This window comes from Plectropomus leopardus, chromosome 21 (assembly GCF_008729295.1).
Source record: "Plectropomus leopardus isolate mb chromosome 21, YSFRI_Pleo_2.0, whole genome shotgun sequence".
Classification (NCBI taxonomy): Eukaryota; Metazoa; Chordata; class Actinopteri; order Perciformes; family Serranidae; genus Plectropomus; species Plectropomus leopardus.
In genome coordinates this window covers 7,559,148-7,580,385 of record NC_056483.1, presented here as the reverse complement: position 1 = coordinate 7,580,385, position 21,238 = coordinate 7,559,148, and the positions used below count along the sequence as shown (strand labels likewise).

The 21,238-nt window shown below is 37.5% G+C and overlaps 2 protein-coding genes across 4 annotated transcripts; one reads left to right on the top strand and one right to left on the bottom strand.

The window, feature by feature from the left end:
- Window positions 1–33: 33 nt before the first annotated feature.
- On the bottom strand, window positions 34–11,701 carry arl8 (ADP-ribosylation factor-like 8). 2 transcript variants are annotated; one of them, XM_042510543.1, is made up of 6 exons: window positions 11,323–11,701; window positions 8,782–8,842; window positions 8,554–8,701; window positions 6,650–6,733; window positions 6,333–6,484; window positions 34–1,715 (listed from the first exon to the last, which is right to left on the bottom strand). In XM_042510543.1, exons 1-6 carry the CDS (start codon window positions 11,366–11,368, stop codon window positions 1,667–1,669), a joined length of 540 nt encoding a protein of 179 aa, XP_042366477.1. In that variant the 5' UTR covers window positions 11,369–11,701; the 3' UTR covers window positions 34–1,666. The 2 variants fall into 2 exon arrangements, with proteins under 2 accessions (XP_042366477.1, XP_042366478.1); XM_042510544.1 differs by lacking the exon at window positions 34–1,715 and adding an exon at window positions 4,607–5,333.
- A 1,171-nt stretch (window positions 11,702–12,872) lies between these two features.
- nsun6 (NOP2/Sun RNA methyltransferase 6) lies at window positions 12,873–21,033 on the top strand. 2 transcript variants are annotated; one of them, XM_042510541.1, is made up of 12 exons: window positions 12,873–12,903; window positions 14,462–14,545; window positions 15,509–15,664; window positions 15,755–15,849; window positions 16,933–17,039; window positions 17,125–17,278; window positions 18,214–18,295; window positions 18,408–18,527; window positions 18,764–18,911; window positions 18,994–19,139; window positions 20,111–20,236; window positions 20,320–21,033. In XM_042510541.1, the coding sequence occupies exons 2-12, from the start codon at window positions 14,471–14,473 to the stop codon at window positions 20,491–20,493; spliced, it is 1,383 nt and encodes a 460-aa protein (XP_042366475.1). In that variant the 5' UTR covers window positions 12,873–12,903; window positions 14,462–14,470; the 3' UTR covers window positions 20,494–21,033. The 2 variants fall into 2 exon arrangements, with proteins under 2 accessions (XP_042366475.1, XP_042366476.1); XM_042510542.1 differs by lacking the exon at window positions 12,873–12,903 and adding an exon at window positions 13,380–13,455.
- Window positions 21,034–21,238: the final 205 nt, after the last annotated feature.

The following is a 21,238-nucleotide window of genomic DNA, read 5'->3' as shown; positions in this document are numbered from 1 at the left end:
AAGTGCTGAAAAAATAACGACACCTATTCAGGCTTAAAGTTCAAAACAAACTTTTAATGAAACTAAAACTGAAATACAGTACATGACCCAGACTGGACACCTCCACAAAGACAGATCAGTCCCCTTGCGCTGTGAGATCGAGGCAAAAGTTGTAAACCGTAATGCTGCAAGGAGTCCTGGGGCTGCACAGTTAACCTTTTTCCTTGTAGTGTAAAACTGTCCCACAACAGACTTCACTCTCGAGACCCAGACTCAGTGAAACTCATGCACCTCCTCCTTTTTGGCCGCTGTGGAACTCGCAAAAGGTAGACATGGTTTCAAAGTGACACGTGCATAGATCTGTTCAAGGAATTTGTATACCGGGTCAAAGAGGGAAAAAAGGGTTAAAAAAAAAAGAAAGTCATGGGTAGACTGCCAGATTCGCACACATACGGTCCTCCAGACACTCAGAACAGAACGGTTAAGGCTGAGGATCAAGTATTGTAACTCAATGATGGCCAAAATATTAAGATATTAATGCTACTGAACCTTAAAGTCCAGGATGAGTAACGACTTCGCCATAGATGTGTGGCACCGATTTGATGGTGGCTGTTTCTGATCCCTTTGTTTAAAAAGTACAAAATGTCAAAAGTGGAATATGCGCCAAAATGGCTTAGGAAAATTAATATAAGGATGCAGTGGATCAGTCACACACCTGCAGAGCACCACTGTTAATACAAAACAGTCCTAGATACTAACACGCCACGAGCAAACCTGCACTCCCTATAAAAGCCAAAACAAAAAGCATAAAATTAAATAAAAATCTTAACGCATCATTGACAAAACAGTGTTTAAATTTAAAATACTGTTATTAAAACTGAGCATTTTACTTGCACTTAATTCAGCCATTTAATGCTTTGCAAAATTAAAAAAACAGCTGACTTAATTGTAGTTTAAGGAGAAAATATTTTGCATGCTGACAAATACAGGTTCAAAGGTAACGAAGAAGGGAGATTCGTATTTGACCACATTTCGGCACCAATAAGTTCTAGTGTGAAAATAACCAAAAATGTAGCTTATGAAACTGAAATCGTGTAACATGTTAACGGCTGTGCTCGAAGCAATAACGGAAAAAAAAGCATGAGAACATTATTCTGAAAACTCCTTTGTGCCACCTTTCCCCTCAGAACTGGTGTTAAAATACTGCTTGTAATCCCTTTGTTTGTCCTGTCAATTTACCTGAACACGAACAAACTAACAGGCCAAAAACAACGATGGAGCTGCACCAATGTGATGTTCATGGCATACTCTTAAAGATATGGCGTCACAGAACATGATATGTGGGGTAAGTATCCGGCGCAGCCCTGCTTTACACTTGGACATGCTCTTAACTTACTGAAATGATTCTCGTCTTTGCTGTGAAAGCGACTTCTCGTTCCAGATAACCAGGTCAGTTCATCAGTTCTGGTCACGTTTCCATCGACTCTGAGAAACACCAGCTTCCACTGTGACAGTGACGCCGTGGAAGGTGTCGACGCTTCTCCATCCCATGTCGTCTCCAGAGGTAAAAGTCCAAGTTTTTCATTAAAAAAAAAATAAAAGGTAGGAATAAGCCAGTAAGGACAAGCTGTTGTTGCCACTGGATAGGTGGTGCAGGTAGTCAGGCCATCGAAGGCAGGGGGAGGGGCTATCTGAGTCCAGCCCTTGAGGTCATCCACTCGAGGCCTTGGCATAAACTGGAAAAACAATTAAGGTGCGTCAGTGAAGGAGGAATTTACCAACTTAAGACAGAAAGTACATATTTGCCTAAGCATACTATACTGACAATACTGTAACATGGCGTTTTTGTGTGTTTTAGTTCATTTTTGACGACATACTAAGATGTTTTAAGCCATTTTTCTTTTTGTTTTTGGCATTTATTTTCACTTTCAATACTATGACACGTCTCTACAAGCTATGTCGTCTTCAGCCATTTTTAGGAGCAATCAAAATGTGACGTTTTTGACTTTTTTGTCATTGTTTTGACATGCTAAAATATAATGATTTGGGGCTTTTTTTCTTTTATTTCCACTCTGTATATTATGACACATTTCTAAAAGCTATACTATGTTATTTTCAACCATTTTTAAGACAAATTTGACATTTTTCGACATACTATACTATTACCTTCTTGGCCGTTTTATCGACATGCTAAATATGACATTTTTGAACTTTTTTGGCTTTTACTTCCACTTTGTATACTATGAGTCCTCTCTACATGCTAGAAAATGTCGTTTTGAACACATTTTTAGGACATGTCAAAATTGGACTTTTTTTTAACATACCATTTTTTTGATGTGCTATCTTATGGGCTTGAGGGTCTTTTGGGGATGTTCAGCACTGTATACTGTAACATGCCTCTTAATGATACACTAAGTGGTTTTCAGCTGTTTTTTGGACATGTCAAATTTTGACATTTTCGTCATACTATAGCCTTGCTTCTTTGGTCATTTTTTCAACATCTTATTTTATGGGTTTTTCGAACGTTTTTGGATGTTTTTTCAACACCACATACTATAACATGTCTCTTCAAGCTATGCTAAGTGGTTTTCAGCTGTTTTTTGGACATGTCAAATTTTGACATTTTCGTCATACTATAGCCTTGCTTCTTTGGTCATTTTTTCACATCCTAGTTTATGGGTTTTTCTGACATTTTTTGGTGTTTTTTCAACACTGTATACTATAAAATGCCTCTACATGCTATGCTAAGTGGTTTTCAGCTGTTTTTTGGACATGTCAAAATTTGACTTTTTCGCCATACTATAGCCTTGCTTCTTTGGTCAATTTTTCAACATCCTATTTTATGGGTTTAACATGCCTCTACAAGCTATGCTAAGTGGTTTTCAGCTGTATTTGTTGTTTGTTTTGTTGTGTTTGTTGTTCATTGTTGTTTGTACTGTGGACGCCATAACAACGTGGAGGACGCCACATTTCCGGATCGGAACGCCTACTCACTGGGCACGCTCTGGAGAGCTCACCACCACTCACCACCACTCACCAAGCACCACTGGTTCCCCAGACACATCACCCCCTCCCATTACACAACTGCACTATAGATGTCTCTGTTTACATTAAATCACTTAAATTTTGTAGACTCGTGTTGTGTCTTACATTTGGGTCCTGTGTTCCTCAAGTGTTCTTGAACATGTTCTTTCAACACTGTACACTATAACATGCCTCTACATGCAATGCTAAGTGAATTTCAGCTGTTTTTGGACATGTCAAATTTTGAAATTTTTGACATTCTTTAACCTTGCTTTTATGGTCATTTTTTTCAGCATCTCATTTTATGTGGTTGCATTTTTGGTGGATATTTGGACATGCTATTTAATGTTGTTTTTGTCTGTTTTTGCAAAATCCTTTGCTATGGCGTGTCTAGGCACGCTATTTAATGTGGTTTAAAATGGTTTTTAGCAGTTTTTTGAAAATGGCATTTTTTGACATTTTTGCCTTACTATAGCCTTGGATTTTTGGTGGATTTTTGGACATGCTATTTAATGTTGTTTTTGTCTGTTTTTGCAAAATCCTTTGCTATGGTGTGTCTCGACACGCTCTACTAGGTAGTTTAGAATGGTTTTTAGCAGTTTTTGAAAATGGCATTTTTTGACATTTTTGCCTTACTATAGCCTTGCATTTTTGGTGGATTTTTGGAAATGCTTTTTTAATGTTGTTTTTGGCTTTTTTTGCAAAATCCTTTGCTATGGAGTGTTTCGGCACGCTTTAATTGGTGGTTTAGAATGGTTTTTTTGCAGTTTTTTGAAAATGGCATTTTTTGACATTTTTGCCTTACTATAGCCTTGGATTTTTGTGGATTTTTGGACATGCTATTTAATGTTGTTTTTGCAAAATCCTTTGCTATGGCGCGTCTCGGCACGCTATTTAATGTGGTTTAGAATGGTCTCATTTTAATTTTTTGATGGTTTTTTTAATGCTGTATACTTTTACATTCTTCTACATACTATGCCTAGTGGTTTTGAGTTGTTTTTTGGACATGTCAATTTGTGACATTTTCACCATATTACAGCCCTGTCTTTATGGCCATTTTTTGACATGCTCACATATGACATTTCTGGACTTTTTTTGCTTTTATTTCAACTTTGTAACCAATGACACTTCTTTACAGGCTATAATATGTCATCTTTAATCATTTTTAAGACGTGTCAAAATTTGAAGTATTTCGACATACTATACTATTACCTTTTTGGTCATTTTTTAAAAATGCTAATATACAACATTTTTGGCCTGTTTTGGCTTTTATTTTTGGCCTTTTTTGGCCAGACAACATACTATACTATAGAAAAGTTTTGAAGACATGCCATATTATGTAGTCATGATTTTGGGATGACATAAGATACTATGACCTTTTTTCATGATTTACAACAACATACTATAGTATAACATGTTTTCTTGATTTTAGATGACATACTATGCTATATTACATTTTCATGTTTTTTGATGACATACTAAACTATGTAATTTTCTCAAGATTTTTGATGAAATGCTAGGCTAAAGTTTTTTTTCCATGCTTTTCAACGTGCTATACTATGACGTTTATCCATGATATCGACAACATACTATATTAGGGCTGCTCAATTATGGCAAAAATTATTTATTTGTTTTAACGATTATTAACATGATCACTCACTGGCCTTAAGAACATCATGCAGTTATTGAATATTAAATCTGGTGTTAATTTTTAACACTGGATGTCCATTAACTGCAAATACAAATGAACTGAAAAAGAATAAAAGCTTTGTGGTTGCAGCTACACATCTTGCACATTACTGTACTTTGTTCACATTCACATGATAATAAAACCTGACTCAGGAGAAACTCAGCAGACAGACATTTCTCTATTATCTGTTTAGAAGCAGCTGGGAGTGTCAATACAATGAGAAGAGCTGGTCCACCTTTACAGTCCACCTTAAGGGAGCCTGGTCAGTTTCCAGTGGGAAGCTAACTCAGCATGCTAACTTGGGGACTAACTTCTGTCACCTTAATCAGCAGCTGGTGAGCTAGACATGGGAACATGTCTTGGTCTTGAGGAGTTGTTGCATTTATTCTCTCACAAACAGCCTCAACTGCTGACACGTCACACAGCTGCATTTCACGTCATACTGTCTGCTCCTCTCGCTGCAGCCTCACTGTCACCATCACCAGCACATACACGTCTGCTCTCCCCGCTTGTTATTGCTTGCGCTGTCTCTCTCTCGCTGCCCACACTGTCTGGAAACAACACGAGTGTGCTGTGGCTCTTGGTTTTCAACCCGTGCTGAAACTTCTGTTAGGACTTTGCAGCACGAGGAAAGGGAGTGCTTGATTTACAAAATAAAAGACAAAATGGGAGCAACATTGTTAGACTCATCATGCTGTACATAATTGTTTTGATAGCTATGATCTTTGTTCATGTTTTTGGATGACAGACTATACTGTGGGTTTCATGACTTTGGATTTTTTTTCCCATAATGTCAGACATCATGCTATACAATGACATTTTTCCTGATTTTGGACAACATACTAAACTATGATGTTTTTTCATGATCTCATACGACGATGACTTTTTTAAAATGATTTTTTGAATACATGCTTTATAATGTTTTATTAATTTTTTATGATTTTTATAGACATACTACACTAGGTTTTTTTTAATGATTTTTGACGACACACCATTGTATGATATTTTTCAGGATTTTGGACAGCATGTTAAACTGATGTTTTTTCAGAATTTTGGATGACAGACTATACTATGTTGTTTTTCCTCAATTCTTTAAGACATACTATACTATGTCATTGTGTCATGGTTTTTGACAACATGCCATTCAATGATGTTTCATCATTTCGGTTGACATAGTATAATATGACATTTTTCATGATTTTTATCCTACTCTACAATGACATTTTTTCATGATTTTCGCCGACACAGTAAATTATGATGTTTTGTCATGATTTTTGACGACAAACTATACTATGACATTTTTTCATGTTTTTTGATTACATATATTATACTATACTATACTATACGTTACTATACGTTTTTTCATGATTTTTGACAACATACTATACTATGATGTTTTTTAATTATTTTTGATTAAATAGAATAGTATGACATGGGCTGCGGTCGAAAGATGTGAAGGGGAATTCATAAGGATTTAGAATAAGAAGGAATAACAATAAGAGGTGGTTGAAATTTGCAATCCTCACCGCTAGATGCCACAAAATCCCTCTAAATCATGACACTGGATCTTTGTTAAAATCCTAGTTAACCATGTCACTCTGTGCACACATAAACATAGGCATCAACATATATCTCTTACCCCTCTCCTGTAAGTGCACAGCAGGACTGTATGTGCCAGGGGTGGTCTTTGATGGAGCTCAGGGTGAGGTATTTGGAGATCTCCGCTGCAGACATACAGTCCTTCATATCCTGCTTATTGGCAAATATCAACACAGCTGCTTTCCGCAGGTCCTGGGGGGAAAGAGCACAGAGAACAATAAAACCATAATCGTGCTCTCTGCCACAATCTGAAGCTCTAAACAATGTAGCAGGATGGAAGGTGGAAAATCACGGTCCATAAAATAAGCAGAGTGTGGGTTGTCTGTTTTCTTACAAAGACGTGTTAAAATGTTTTACCTCATGAGCCAACATCTTGTAGAGCTCCTCTTTGGAGATGGCCAGCCTCTCTCTGTCCGTGCTGTCCACCACCAGAATGATGAACTGCAAAGTCGGAGGCAAAAATCACACTGACTGACCTCTTTTCAAAGAGACATTTACAGCAATGAAATGCAACACAGCGGGTGGGCATTTCCGGGCCAAGGGCCTCACAATAGGTGCTGGTGACTGCTTTGCTAATGACCCCTTTTTGAATGAGAGAGACAGTGACCCTGTATGACAAAAGACCAAAGGCACGTTAATGTTGGTGTGAGAGAGACGCCATTTAAAGCAAACGACCCAGGAAAAAGTTTCAACAGCACGCATTATTCAACATGACTGTGAGCCAAATCACAGAAAGGGATCCACACGAGTCTGACACTGAGTTACTGTGGAATAAAAGTTACCAAAGTAACGCCAGGGTTACTACAATTTATGGATCCTATTGTAAACGTAGGGCTCCTTGTAACTCTATTATAACAGATTATTTAGTGTGGTGTTTCAACACATTTTAACCTATTAATTTTCTACTTTTCTAGAACTATTTCATAGCATTTTACCCCATTTTCATGACTTCATTCAAGTACTTTAAAATTAGAAGCCTATAAACATGCACTTACCAGGCACTTGCAGATGCGCAAACTTCTGGCGCTTGCTATGTTTACTTGCCACTAACCAGCTGCAAATTGTTTGCAATAAAAAGCAATGAGCAGGAAAAGTATTGCACAGACTAAAACTGAAATGTATTTAATACTTGGAGAAGACTTTGTTTACAATGTCAGCTTCAAGACACTTCCTGCATGAAGAAAATAAGTATATATACATTTTTATAAATAAATAATACAATTGGTGTTGTAGTAGGGTTGTGGCGAACAATTTCCTATTTCCATTATCCTAATGTCACTATTTAATTAAACATTTATTCTGTTAAAGGTAAAAGAATAAAATAAAACACTTGAAAAAAAGCCATTTACAAAGCCCATGGTGATAACCAACTTTCTGATTTTGTTGAATAAAAACTAAATGTAAAAAGTGAGACAAATGGTTATTACAAAATCAAAAAGCTCATGATGATGTCTTTAACTTCCTGGTATTCTGAAATGAAATGAAATAAAATAAAATAAAATAAAAAAGTCCAAAACTTACAACATATTTAATTCACTAACATGTGACAAAATGATTCATTTTCTGTCATATAACTAACTGTCAAACTAAATATCCTGCAGCCAAGCTGACACTACAGATAACCATCATTAAAAAGACAGAAATGAAGCATATTAGAGAAGCTTGAAAAATGACTGAAACCCTTTAGCAGTTATCTAAATTGTTGCAGACTAATATTCATTCTAAGAAGTAATCTTTCAGCTCTTCAGCAGAGACACGGAAAACAGCAAGAGCCGAAGAGTCGGGTCATGTGTGAGTGGAGGTGGTGTCGTGTTTACTTCTGACCTCTTGTGTTGTTTGAAATTTGAGTTAAACCCACATTGAAAATCTCATGTCATGTACAGGATTGTGAGAGAAGTATGAATCCATGAAGTATGCTGTAGTTAAAAAAAGTGTCTGGCAGATGTTACAGGAAAATTTAATCCATGCGGTTCTGTGGGGAGCTTTTTAAGACACATCTGCCGCTGCTGTGACTCTCCTGTTCTTCTTCTCCTTTCTCCGAAACACTGCAGAGGCTGACCCTCGCTTTGCTTTTCAGACGGGCCCCTTTGTGAAAGCGTGACCTCTGACTTGGGCGGCCCCTGGTGCCGTCTGCGCACTGAACAAACACACCAGCTGCCCCGCTCAGGAAGAAAACCCGCAGCTGGACAATACTTCAGCTCCCCTCGTCTACTCCAATGAAGTAGTACACGATGTACAAAATGCGTTGGTGTGTTTCTCACCTCTGTATTGGAGTAGTAGGTGTTCCAGGAGGACCTGAGAGACTCTTGTCCTCCTATATCCCACATCAGAAAGTGGGTGTTCTTCACAACTATTTCTTCCACGTTGCTGCCGATGGTGGGTGACGTGTGGACGACCTCATTCATCAGACTTGAAAAAACAGAATCATAAAGTGAGTTTTTGCTGCAGTAAAAAGGGATGACTGACTATAGTTTAAAAAAAATACTTACAACTGGTAGAGGATGGTGGTTTTCCCAGCATTATCTAGTCCAACGATTATCACTTTGTGCTCTGCAAAACAAACACGAAACTTCATTTATAAGATAAACAACCAACTGGACGTTTTCCTGGAAATTTGGCAACTGTTCCTGATAGATTCCAAGTAATCCCACACAGAGTATGGCCTAACTTGACATATCTTGGAGGCAAAACATACGGTCATAACACAGTAGTTCAGACAGGTGATATATGTTTGGGTTAAAGGGGTGGAAGTACACAGGAATATTGTCTCCTGAATAGTGTTGTTGTTACCTTCATTTACCTTACACTAGCCTTTTAAATTGAATTTAATTTAAAATTAGGTTTTTTTTTAAAACATATTTTGTGCATATTTTTATCTTCATTTTAATTTATTTTAGTTTTTATTTATTTTTGCTTCGATAAATGTGTCAGAATGTATCTTGTTTATTCATTAATTTTTTTAACTTTTATTTTCTTTTTCATGTTTATGATTAATTTGTTCTCCAATATACTTTTACTATCTTGTAATCTGTTATCATATGTACATGTAATTCTATTTGTCATGGTTTAGGTTGCTGTAAACCGTCTTCTTCTTGAGGAAATAATAAAAAGCATGATTGAAAAGAAACGTGCGATTTCAATGAAAAATAATTTGCAGGAGGACACAGTTGCCAAGAAAACACTAAACTGACTCTTCGCTGTCAGCTGCTGTAAAAACATTCAGTTGCAGCGAGTCTGTCATCTGGTTTCTGTCTATACAAAGCATTCATGTCATTCATTGCTGTCCATTCAAAATCATACAGGCTGAACTTATTCAAAAACTTCCTGACCCCTTCTTTTCCCAGCTTTTTTTTCAAACTACAGAAAGTTCTCTCCATTCATAAAAACCAGCTTGCACAGTTTGCAACAGTAAAAGCTTTGACGGCCTTGAAGCAGACAAACATAACGGACTAACTGCAGAATCAGAGCTGACACAGACATGCCAAAATATCCCACTCTAGTGTTTTGACTTTTCCGCCCTTCAGAGGCCTCTGGCAGCGGAGGAGGAAGGAAGTTTGGTCAGAGGGCTCACAGGTCTGACAGTCTCGACTCATCGCCCTGGGTGGCGGAGGATGTTGGGTGTCTATTGCTGCCACCCTGTGACGACCCCGACAGCACAGCTAATCTGATCGTGGCCATCACCATCATCAAAATCAAATTTCAGACACGCCAGGAAAACAGGTCCTTTTTAACAACTCTTCAGTGGAGCTGCAGCAGTATACCGGTTAAAGTGAGATAACACAATTGCCAGCAACAGAACTTCATTAGCTACTTTTTCAGATGATTTAATTACATGCAATTATCAACTACTTTGTTGCACACAAATGCACTTAGACTTAACTTGTAACCACTTAGAAAAGAAGGAAAGTTGACACCTGGAACAATATATTTCAGAATAATCAAGCAATATTGCCAAGCAGGCCAAGGGAATTAACTGAATTAACTCTATCTTGAAATTTTCTTTTTAAATTTGCAATACATTGCTTTTCTACTTTGTTATGTTAGCCCCTATTGCATGCTCTGTATCTGACTCTTATTTGGACCTTTTCTATATTTCACAGAATAGCGCACGTGCACACCCACCCACACCCACACACACACACACACACACACACACACACAGAGTGAAATAGGGGTTGACTGTTATTGTTTTTTCAGGGTTGATACCAATATTGTTGTTATTAGTAGTAGTTAATGAGACCAATAATAGATATTTGGAACCGATATGCACTGACAACAAAAAAAAATCTTTCAGTCAATATTTACAATTTGCTTACAAGTTCCCAGCAACTGTTTTTAACAAAGTCAACTGAAAATTTAAATAATAAAAAAAAGAATACATAAAAATAGCTCCCTGAGGTTTTACAAAGCAAGTTTCTCGCATGCAGATACTTTCTTTGCACTTTTTAATTAAATCATTTTAAAGTTGGTCATTAAAATAAAACGCTGACACAGATAATTGGCCCCAAAATCAGCCGATCATCTGTCCACCCCTGCAGACTTACAGGTATTTCTTTGTTGCCCTTTTCACACCCTTTTCTCTACATATTAATTTTGTTGTTGCTATTTCTTTATTTTCACTCTCTGACTAGAAAAAATAACATTAATCTGGATGAGAATATTCACTTTACTTGAGAGTCAGTGTAAACTTATGTAATGTGTCCTGGAAAGTGATTAAAGCTGATTGACAAGTGGATGAATACGCTCCTGCAGGCTTACTGTGACTTAACCTAATCATGTTGATTGACAAACTGATAAATAGATTAACTATTAGAGTGGTTGGCACAGATTGGGGACTGTGGTGTAAACTGTTGTTACGAGTTAAACAAAGACAGCTCAGATTGTCCTGAAGTCACAGTGAGATGTAGCGAGATAATTCACCCCCATCTGTTATTATGCTGCTCACTTGTGCTAACGGCTAACAGTTATTATCCTCGGTTGAGTAGCTAGCGGGAGGTTAGTGAGCCGTTAACAGTTTCACCGACACCCACCTTGGTTACAGAAGAAGCTCCACAGTTTGGCGAAGATGAGGCCCATTGTTTCAGGTCGGTGTCCGTCCGTCTGTCCGTCAGCAGAGTGGGCAGCGAGCTTCTCCACTCTCTAGTCCGCACCGTGCAGTCCGCGGCTGGCTGCGGCTAACTAACATTAGCTGGATGATCTCTTGTCCGCTGAACACCTCACCGACCTTTTCAGCACCGACTCCATGCGCTCCGGCTACAACTGACGCGATGGCAAAATGGTGAACGGCAGCATAGATGTGGGGACTTGTTATGGAGTGTCTTAGGTTGACGTTAAAGCCTCTACAGATCGTATAAACACAAGAGTGCAGCGCTGTGTTGACTCTAAGCCCACACGACTTCTTCTGCCCCCTGGCTGCTGGCAAGTGGTTCGCTGAAAAAAAAAGCAACCCAAGCTATTCAGTGCTTTTCCGGTTACGTGATGACGTCGACGTGTATACGCCCTTATGCGTGGGCCTTTTTTCAGAGCAGATTTCTTACAACAACGTCTAAATAATAATATTAATAACGACATCGAAAGTATTTGTCATTTATTTTCTGAATGCCTTTCTTCAAAAAACCGACTAGTTAATTAAGACAAATAATAATATTTAATAATATTTTTGTATGATAAAACTTTTTTTAAATGGGAAATATTACATTCATAAAAGTAAATGGGGCTCGTAAGAAACCCAAAATGCAAGAATTAAAAATAGGAACATTAAATCCAAACATCACACGGACTGAAAGACAGCAAAGCTGTAAAACACACTGGACAATTGTAATTGGTGAATTATCTTTGTTTGATTCTTTGGTCGATACCCCTATGTATATTCATATAGTTTGTCCTGCATGGTTTTGTCTTTGTCTGATTGTTTTCTTATGTTTTGTTTGCAGTGTCCAACTTTTATTTGTGCAGTGGGATATGACAGAAAAAGGTGACAGATTAGACAAACATATAAGTAACATATACAAAAACAATAACTGTAAATAATAACAAGCGAACAATTTGGTACAGATTTTTTAGTGGGAATAATGAACATATCATTATACATTATTTTAAATCCCCAAATTTAGTATTATAAGCAGATATATTGATATATTCTGATATATTCAACTGTTTTGCAGTTGTTAGCAGATATTTGGGTTTATTCATGTATTTTTCAACAGCTATAATGTGGTCACCGGTAAGTGGATGCTGGTGTATAAACAGATTATGAATAACATTATAATTAACAAAGTCATATTAATACACAATATGTCTTCATAGATAGTAAAAATTCTAATTTTTGACAAATACTGCACAGTTCACTATTACATTATTAGCACTTAAAATGTACCTTTATCTGCTTTTAGATTACATCATAATGTGTAATCAATTATTTATTAAATGTTTATACTTCACTTATTATATATCTTGTATATCTTATTAAAACACACAAATATCACACAGGTGTTGGTGATCAACAGGCTGCATTACTTCATTTATGAATTCAACTAGTGTCATGTGACCAAGTGAGTGACGTATACGGAAGTAGCAACCAAAACAGAAAGCTTCATGCGTCCGCTGAGAGCGTGAGTACCTAAAGATGATTAAATAGCCTTTAAATCGCTATCACACTTAAAACAGCCTTTTTATTTAACTGACCTCTCATTCATTATTAATATCAGACGTGGCTGTGTTGAATATGATTGTATATAAACGTTTAGATTGTTAATATAAGCCCGGATGGAGGTAAAGTATGTCCATTGTGAGATATTATTTAATGTTGAGAGGATATGCAGTAAATTACCACGCCTGTGTGCTGTTCTTTAAATACCTCACATACATTTAATTCAGATAGTAGCGATAATAAACGGCTTGAGAGGATACTTAAACAAAAAGTATCACCAGTATCAGGTAAGCTAGATTTGCTCGTTATTTAGGCTCTATCTCTTTAAAGCATATTATTTTAAAAATTCATTTTCTTAATTTGTTATTATTTGTACTTTTACTGTATTTTTTTCTGCAATTGCATTTTTAAATTACTGCTATTTTTTATCTTAATTGTTTATATTTTAGTTGACTTTTTTATATTTAGGGGCTGTTCTTATTTATCAGAGGAAGGGGCAGCTGAATGTGACTAGGTATGTTGTTTTTTTTACTTTCCCCAAAGTTACAATTTTTCCCTTAACCTCCCTGAGTGATTTGGGGGGAAATGCATGACCCTCCCCTCCAGCATAATTTAGTTATTAGATGTTAAAAATGTACCCTTTGATGTTTGAAAGTTACAAGTTGAGGGTAAAAAATGCCATGCATGCTGGTTTATTTTTGGCAAAATTAAACATGATAAATGTGTAATTAAATGATTTTGTTGAAATATCACTATTCCAAGATCAGCTCTGGTTATGCATTTTCATTGTTGAAGAATGTTTTTACACTTTCTGGCTTTGATAAATGGTGTAATTATGGGGATTTTTAACGATATAAAATACAGAATATAAATAGAGCCATTTAAAGTCCTATGTCCTTCCCCTAAGCCAAAAAAAACGCCCCTCCTGAGTACTAAAAAATGATTTAACATGCCTCTCCCTTTTTGCACCACCCCCTCCTCTTCAATAAATAATGAACCGTCCCTCATTGTGCTGTTATTATTGATTTATATGAACATAGGGACAAGCATAAATCAATGTCCCATACTGCAGTATGAGGTATTTGCAATGCCTGTTCCTACATTGGTCTTTAGATCTTCACAAAAATCAATGATAAAATACATACAAAACAAAAAAGACAATGTACAAAAGGCTAACTATTTACAAACAATAGTAAAATGACCATAACCCTCAGTGACAAGCATTGAATCATATGTGACTACATGACCTTTTTAAATACTGTTTATCATTATTATTATCATCATTATTATATCAGCATCAGCACTGTGGGAATAAACCAGTGTAAAGTGTCTTTATGTGATTATCCGCCACAGTGTAACTTAAGCTTTAACCACTTATCGATTTTCTACCTCATCCAATCAACACCAGACGCTCCGAACTGTAACCACATCTTTTTTCTGCATTCTGCTGCCAGTGCAGTTAATCAATTATGATTAATTTGCTCTTCTATTATTGATCTGATGCTCTTTTTTGGTTGCAGACTGAAGAAATGTCCACTTTCCCGGGAATTTCTCTGCAGCCTGAAGTGACTGATTATCTCAGAAGTGTCTTCTTAAACACAGAGGTATTTAAATGTGTTTCCTGGAAGCGAGTGCTCTCTCTTCTGGAGAATCATAAACACATCATATAAAGAAATGTCCTCCTCTCTTTCGGTGGAAACAATAAAACAGGAATGATGCAGGAATGTTCACTGTGTAGTTTAGATCTGAGATAAACTGATGTTATGACTACAAAATCCCCCAACTGAAACCTCCCTGAGACATTTTTGGCTTTACACTAACATGATATCATTTTTGGCTCATTTTATCTCCCCACACAAGTTGTTCGAATGCTCTTTCATAGTCTTTTTTTCTATTCTGGGCTTAAAATCAGCCAAATTTAATAATACTGACTCTGACAAATGCCAAAATCACAAAATCAGTCAAAAACAAGTTATGATTTGTGTTATTTGTGGAAAGTAAGAAGTTGCAGATGTGATGAAACAAACTATTAATTTATTTTGATTAATCTGGTGACCTGATTGATGTTAGTTCAGGTGAAAATATTGTCATTTTTACTTTAACATACTGCGAGATATGTTTTTAGGGTATTTGCTTAACCCCTTAACGCCTTGGTCGACTTCAGTTTTCTTGTGCTGCATTCAGACGCCTTCACCAGCGTTTAAGTCTCTAAAACCCAAGAAAACTGGTTTGATTTCTTTCAAAATACGTGAAAAAAATATAGTAAGCAACTTGGCAAGAAATGTCCCGCAAATTGCAATAAAATGCATAAAAAGGTGACAAATAAATGATCTGGAAATTGGTACGGGGGATTAATTATTCTTATTAATTAATAAAGTCAAAAAAAGTCCAGGAAGCTAAATTTTATTTATTTTTTTGCTTACTTTCAGGTATATTTCTGATAAATTTTAAGTACTATCTTGCTAATTTCTGGGTCATTTCTTGTCAAAGTAAATTTGAAATGTTAAATTTGACACTTTTTGGATAATTTAACTGCATAATTACGTTATAACTTTATCTTTTTTCAGGTGTTGGCTGCAGTCGGCCATCAGGGGGCTGAATCTCGTTTCCAGAAGCTGCTCACATGCCTGTCTCACCCTCCTTCATACACTTGTGTGCGGGCCAGTACTCATCTCGCACCCCTGGAAGAGATCAGGCACAAGTTAGAAGAGGAGCTGAAAAAGGTGAGAGTGAAAGAGGAAACGATAAACACACCCACAGTGGTGGTCAGCTGAGTCCTAATCATCCAGCGTGTCGTTGTTGTTGTCAAGCAGCAGCTGTGCAGCTCATCAGCGGAGGAGCTCTCCGTTCAGATTCTTCCTCACCCGCAAATTCCAGATGTGCTGCTCCTTCCCGTCGATGGCCCGAGGTATGTAAGGAATGCTGGAGCAACGTCTGAATCCGCTCTATGGAGAACACACTTAGCCTTAAATTGCAGGATCAGACCGACCGCTGGGCGAGTGTTTCCTGAGGCCGAACCCACAGGGAATTTCATGAAATGACGACAGAAAAAATAAAGGCATTTTTCGTTTTTAGGTGTGCATTCCCACATGGTTTGATCCAAAGAGATAAAAATAAAATACAGTAACAGCACATTCAGGATGTCTTGTTCTGTTCGGTTTTGGGGGCAAATGCTGGTATTTTTTATTTTGAACATGTATACACAGAAACACAACAAAGAAACAGCAAAACACAGGCTCTTATACACCTGCCGAAAAAGGCTGCAATTAGTTGTCTATGCATCAATCGATCAAACTTCATTTGTATAGTACTTTCATACAGGTTAGTGCATTTCAAAGTGCTCCACAGATGACTGACGAGTCGATAATAAGACAGAACAAGTGTTGTCAATAAAACAATAAAGACAAAAACAGTGTTTGAGATCAGTGCCCGTGAGATAATAAGAATGATAAAAATAAATCTAGTATAAGTATAATAAGTAAAACAAAATAGATTTAAAGGTTATAAAAATAATAGTAGTACAAATAGAATAATAAAAGCTAGATTAAAAATGAGATAAAATAAATTAAAAAGAAAAGACAAAAATGGTGACAATAAAAAGATTTAAAGGCTATAATAATAATAATAAATATAAACTTGATTAAAAAAAACTAGATAAAATACATTAAAAACAAAATGAAATATATTCAAAGGCTATATTACTTCTAATTATAGAAAATATTTAAATAAAAGCTAAACTAAAAATGAGATCAAAATAGATGAAAAGGACAAAATAAAGCAGAGGCAAATGAAATTGATAAGAACAATTAAAAAAATCTGTAGCAGAATAACATAAATAAAAATAATACTAAACATGTGTAATACAATAAAACAAGTTAACAGAATAATGTGAATAATAATGCAAATGTAATTTAGAATAGATAATAAAATAAAAATAAATAAAAGCCAGATTCAGAGGTGTATAACTTCCTCCTCTCTCTCGTATTGTCAGACCTGTGCAGCAGCTCAGTTCAGAGGTCGTGGTCGGCGCTCAGTGTGGCAGCGCTGTACTGAGAGGTGCTCATGTCTTCGTCCCGGGGATCCTTGCCAGCCCAAAATGTAGGTGACTCAAAGACTGATGCTGTTCTCTACGTTTTCTCCAGGTTATCAGACATCACAGTGCGATGTGTTTCTTTGCTGACAGATATGAAGACAGGAGATGTGGTATCTGTCCTCTCGGACTTAGAGGGCCGGTGCACACGAGGAGCCACGACGTTCCAGGGAAAGACGGTGTTTGTGGGAAATGGAGTCGCCCAAATTGATCGCTCCGGCATCTTCTGCACAGATAAGCCTGTCAAGTAAGTAGGGTTTTTAATGATTATAAGAATGTGTAGATGAGATTGGCACGACGTCCCGGTGTTAAAGGAATACTTCACCCACTAAATGATAACTCGTCTATCAGTTACTCACCCTGTGTTATATGGACTTTGTGAAGAAAACTTTTTCTTGCATGCCTCAGAGGTGAAAGAAGAATCCAAAAACGAAGGAAATTCTTAATGAATTGAAGTAAAGGGGGTTCACGTTCAACAACAGCAAAACTATGTCAAAAAATTTACAAAACTCATACAACTTGTGCAGTATAATCCAAGTCTCATTTATCCAGTCGTCTGCTGAGTGCTTCCCAAACACATGCAGTTTTGCTAAAACTGCACAATGTTCAACACTTTTCGCGTTAACATTCTCATGCATGGACAAGTAGCACACCTTGGCAACTCGTAAGATTTTAGCAAGAATTAATGTTTGAAAAATACCATAAACGAAAAAGTAAATCAATATCTAAAACAGGATTGAAGTTGCGACTTTAGAGTCAAATTGGACTTAAAAAAGACCTAAAATACCTCTGTTGTCTTTTTAATAAATTAGAAGACACATTAAGAGCAAAAACATTCTCCCTGTAATTCACCCAAAACTTTTAAGGAATACTTTAATTGTCAAATGACCATTTGTATAACAATCACTCACCTCCTGTCAAGCTGAAGTCATGAGGAAAACTCCTGTGTTCAGATAACTTTCTTAAGGATTGTTTTTTGTTTGTTTGTTTTTTAAGTTTCCCATGTTTTTCTGTTTGTTTGGGGTTTTTCAGGTAATTTTCTTACAATTTTCTTGCCCTCTGCCCATGTCTCTGAAGGAAATCTAGCCAATTAGCCTAGGTTTTAAAGGGTTATACAATAATGTTGATTGTGTGGTAAAAATTCAAAAATAAAAACATTCAGTCCCTGTCGTGTCATTTTAGGGGAATAGGTGTTCGGATGATAGAGCCACTTTACCGAAGTCCTTCTTTTGATGGTGTTCTACCTGACCTGGCATTCCTACAGGTATTTATGTGCACTTTTCTATTTGTGTCCCACAAATGTCATTAAATAGATGGAACCAGTGCAGTTTTTGGACATGGTTTTACCTCTTCACTTGTTTCTCCATGTTGTGCAGAACCTTCCCTCTGTAGTTGTGGGACACGTTCTCGGGCCTCGTCCTGGAGAACGGATCCTGGATATGTGTGCGGCGCCCGGAGGGAAGACCTGCCACATCGCTGCGCTCATGAGGGATCAGGTACAGTCAGCTGCAGATGTTCAGCTATTTAAAGGATCAGAGTTAACATTTAGGGTTTCAGTCTGAGAATCAAGTCTATAAAAAACACAACCCGATGATCCAGAGCAGAGGTTCAGGATACTGAATGCTTCTGCTCGTCATTAGGTATTTTAGCACTGTAAAGTAAAGGATCTTAAAGCTGTATAACTGATGCTTTTTGTGTCTTGTTAATCAGTCTGACTCTTTCCATCACACAGGGCGAGGTTGTGGCTGTGGACAAGATCCGAAATAAGATTGATCGAATTCGTCAAAATGCTCAAATGTTGCATTTACGTTCAATCAAAGTTTATTGCTTCGACAGCGTTAAAGCTGTGAGTGGCGACGCATCGGCACAGGACACTGAAGGTACACAGTGAGAGCGCCGACACATATATGACTCACAGTATATCTACTGTGTATTTATATATCACTTCTGTTTGTATTCCAGGACCTCCCTTCCCTCCTGAAAGTTTTGACCGGGTTCTGCTGGACGCTCCCTGTAGTGGACTCGGACAGAGACCCAGCATGTCCTGCACCTGGAGCCTGAAGGAGATCTGCTCCTACCAGCCGCTGCAGCGCAAGTTACTCCACAATGTAGGTTTTACCACACATATGAAGTGCTTTAATTTTTTCCCCCCCACATCACAGTAAAAGTAAGTCCCTTTGACCAGTAGATGGCAGCATTGGGTGTAGATTACACTGCTGGTTTAATTTACAGCTTGAATTCACATCTTAACCCCTTCAAACCAGAGTCTGTGGTTAAGTAAGCATCTTTATATAAGTGTATTTATATACTGTCTATGCTTGAAACCTGGATCAAAATTTCCCGCAAATTGCAAGAAATCCGTAAAAGGTGACAAGAAAATGACCTGAAAATAAGTTGAAAAAGAGGAACATTTAAACATTCTAGGGAAAAATGAAATGTATTTTTTGCTTATTTTTGGGCCATGTCTTGTTCAGTTGGTCGTTGCTCTCTACCCATGTTTTTGTAAGACGTCAAACCAATTTGCTCAGGTTTTAAAGGGCTAAAGGGTACACCGAAAAATGAAATTAATCGTTTTTTGAAAATCTGTTCAGAACTGTAAAAGAGGAAACATTACTCTAATCTCATCAAGTGACTTTTTACAAACCAATACACTGATGCTGTTAGTGATATTTTTAATTTAAAAACTAGATTGTTTCCTATGATTTTACCTTCATTTGGGTGTTGAAAATGAGTGCAGCTTTTAGCAGTAAATCATTTTTAAGTTTTTTAAAAAAACAAGTCCAGCCCATTATGACCATTTTTTAGAGTAGAAATTAGTAAAACAAGATTCCCTAAAATAAGCAAAAAAACCAAGTAAAAAAAAGGAAAATTTTAAAAAAAGAAAAAAACATAAGGTAATTATAATAATAAGTGTGATAATAAGTAGTCTTCTAATTTCTTGCAACTTGTGAGACATTTCTTGTCAGGGTGGTCATTGCTTTTATCATCATGTTTTTGAAAAGAAATTGCACCAATTTGCTCAGGGTCAAAAGATTTAGAAACTTGTGAAAAGTTAATAAAAGGTCTTTGTGTGTTGCAGGCAGTGCGGCTGTTGAAGAAAGGCGGCGTTCTTGTGTACAGCACCTGCACAGTGACTCTAGCAGAGAACGAGGAGCAGGTAGCCTGGGCCCTCGACACCTTCCCCTGCCTCACACTCCAGCCTCAGGTAGTAAAAACACTTTGTGGACGGACTCACAAACACAGAGAGAGATGTAAGGGAGACTCACCACATCATGTTCTTGTTTCCAGGAACCTCACATCGGCGCAGAAGGCATGCTGGGAGCCGGCCTGTCACCTGAGCAGCTGCGCCTCCTCCAGAGGTTCAGTCCCGAGCTGAGCTGGGACCAGACGGCGGGCGCCCTCCACTGCAGAGCCGACGGGGACACTATCGGCTTCTTTATCGCCAAGTTCCTGAAAAACTGAACCAGAGGGCATGTTTTCTCTTACAGCACCATGAGCTCTCACACGAGACTGCAGACGGGAACAATAGTGTTTATATTACCACGCTGTGTGTGCTTTGACGGGGCGGTGTTGACAAAGACGCTCACTGGGCTGTTTACAGCATCTGCCTCTTAACAGCTGCTCTCTGAAACTGCGGGCCATATAGGGATAAGCTTTATAAACACCGAGGGCAGGAGAGAGGAGAGAGCACGGGAAAGAGAGGGAGGAGGGGGGAGGCACGTGGAGGCTGAATGAGTATTGGCAAATGCAGCAGTGCTTGCATCGCCATAACAACAGTGACGACACAGCTGCCATGGTGACAGAGGATTCGCTGGATCTCAGAGATCAGGAAGTAGCGTGCAGAAAGAGGTCATGAGAGATATTAACAATTTAGTGTCTTTTAGTGGTGGCGGAGACAACCGGGACCTCTAATTAAGATTTGTGCAGCTCGTGTGAGAGACATGATGCTCGTCCAACAGGAGGAAATGACATTTTTTCAAAATAAAAGTTTCTTTAAAATAAGATTTGTCTCTCCATGTTCGTTATATATAAAGCAACAGACCATCATCTGATCGCACTCATGAAGTGTTTAAGAACTAATTACTGTTGTCTTCGTTAATCTATTCAGTGCAAATTGAATTTTGGGTTCCCATTAACCCTTTGAAACCTGGTTTTGCATTTGTTTTCTTGTGCTTCCTTCAGAAGCCTTTAAAAAGCCATTTAACCC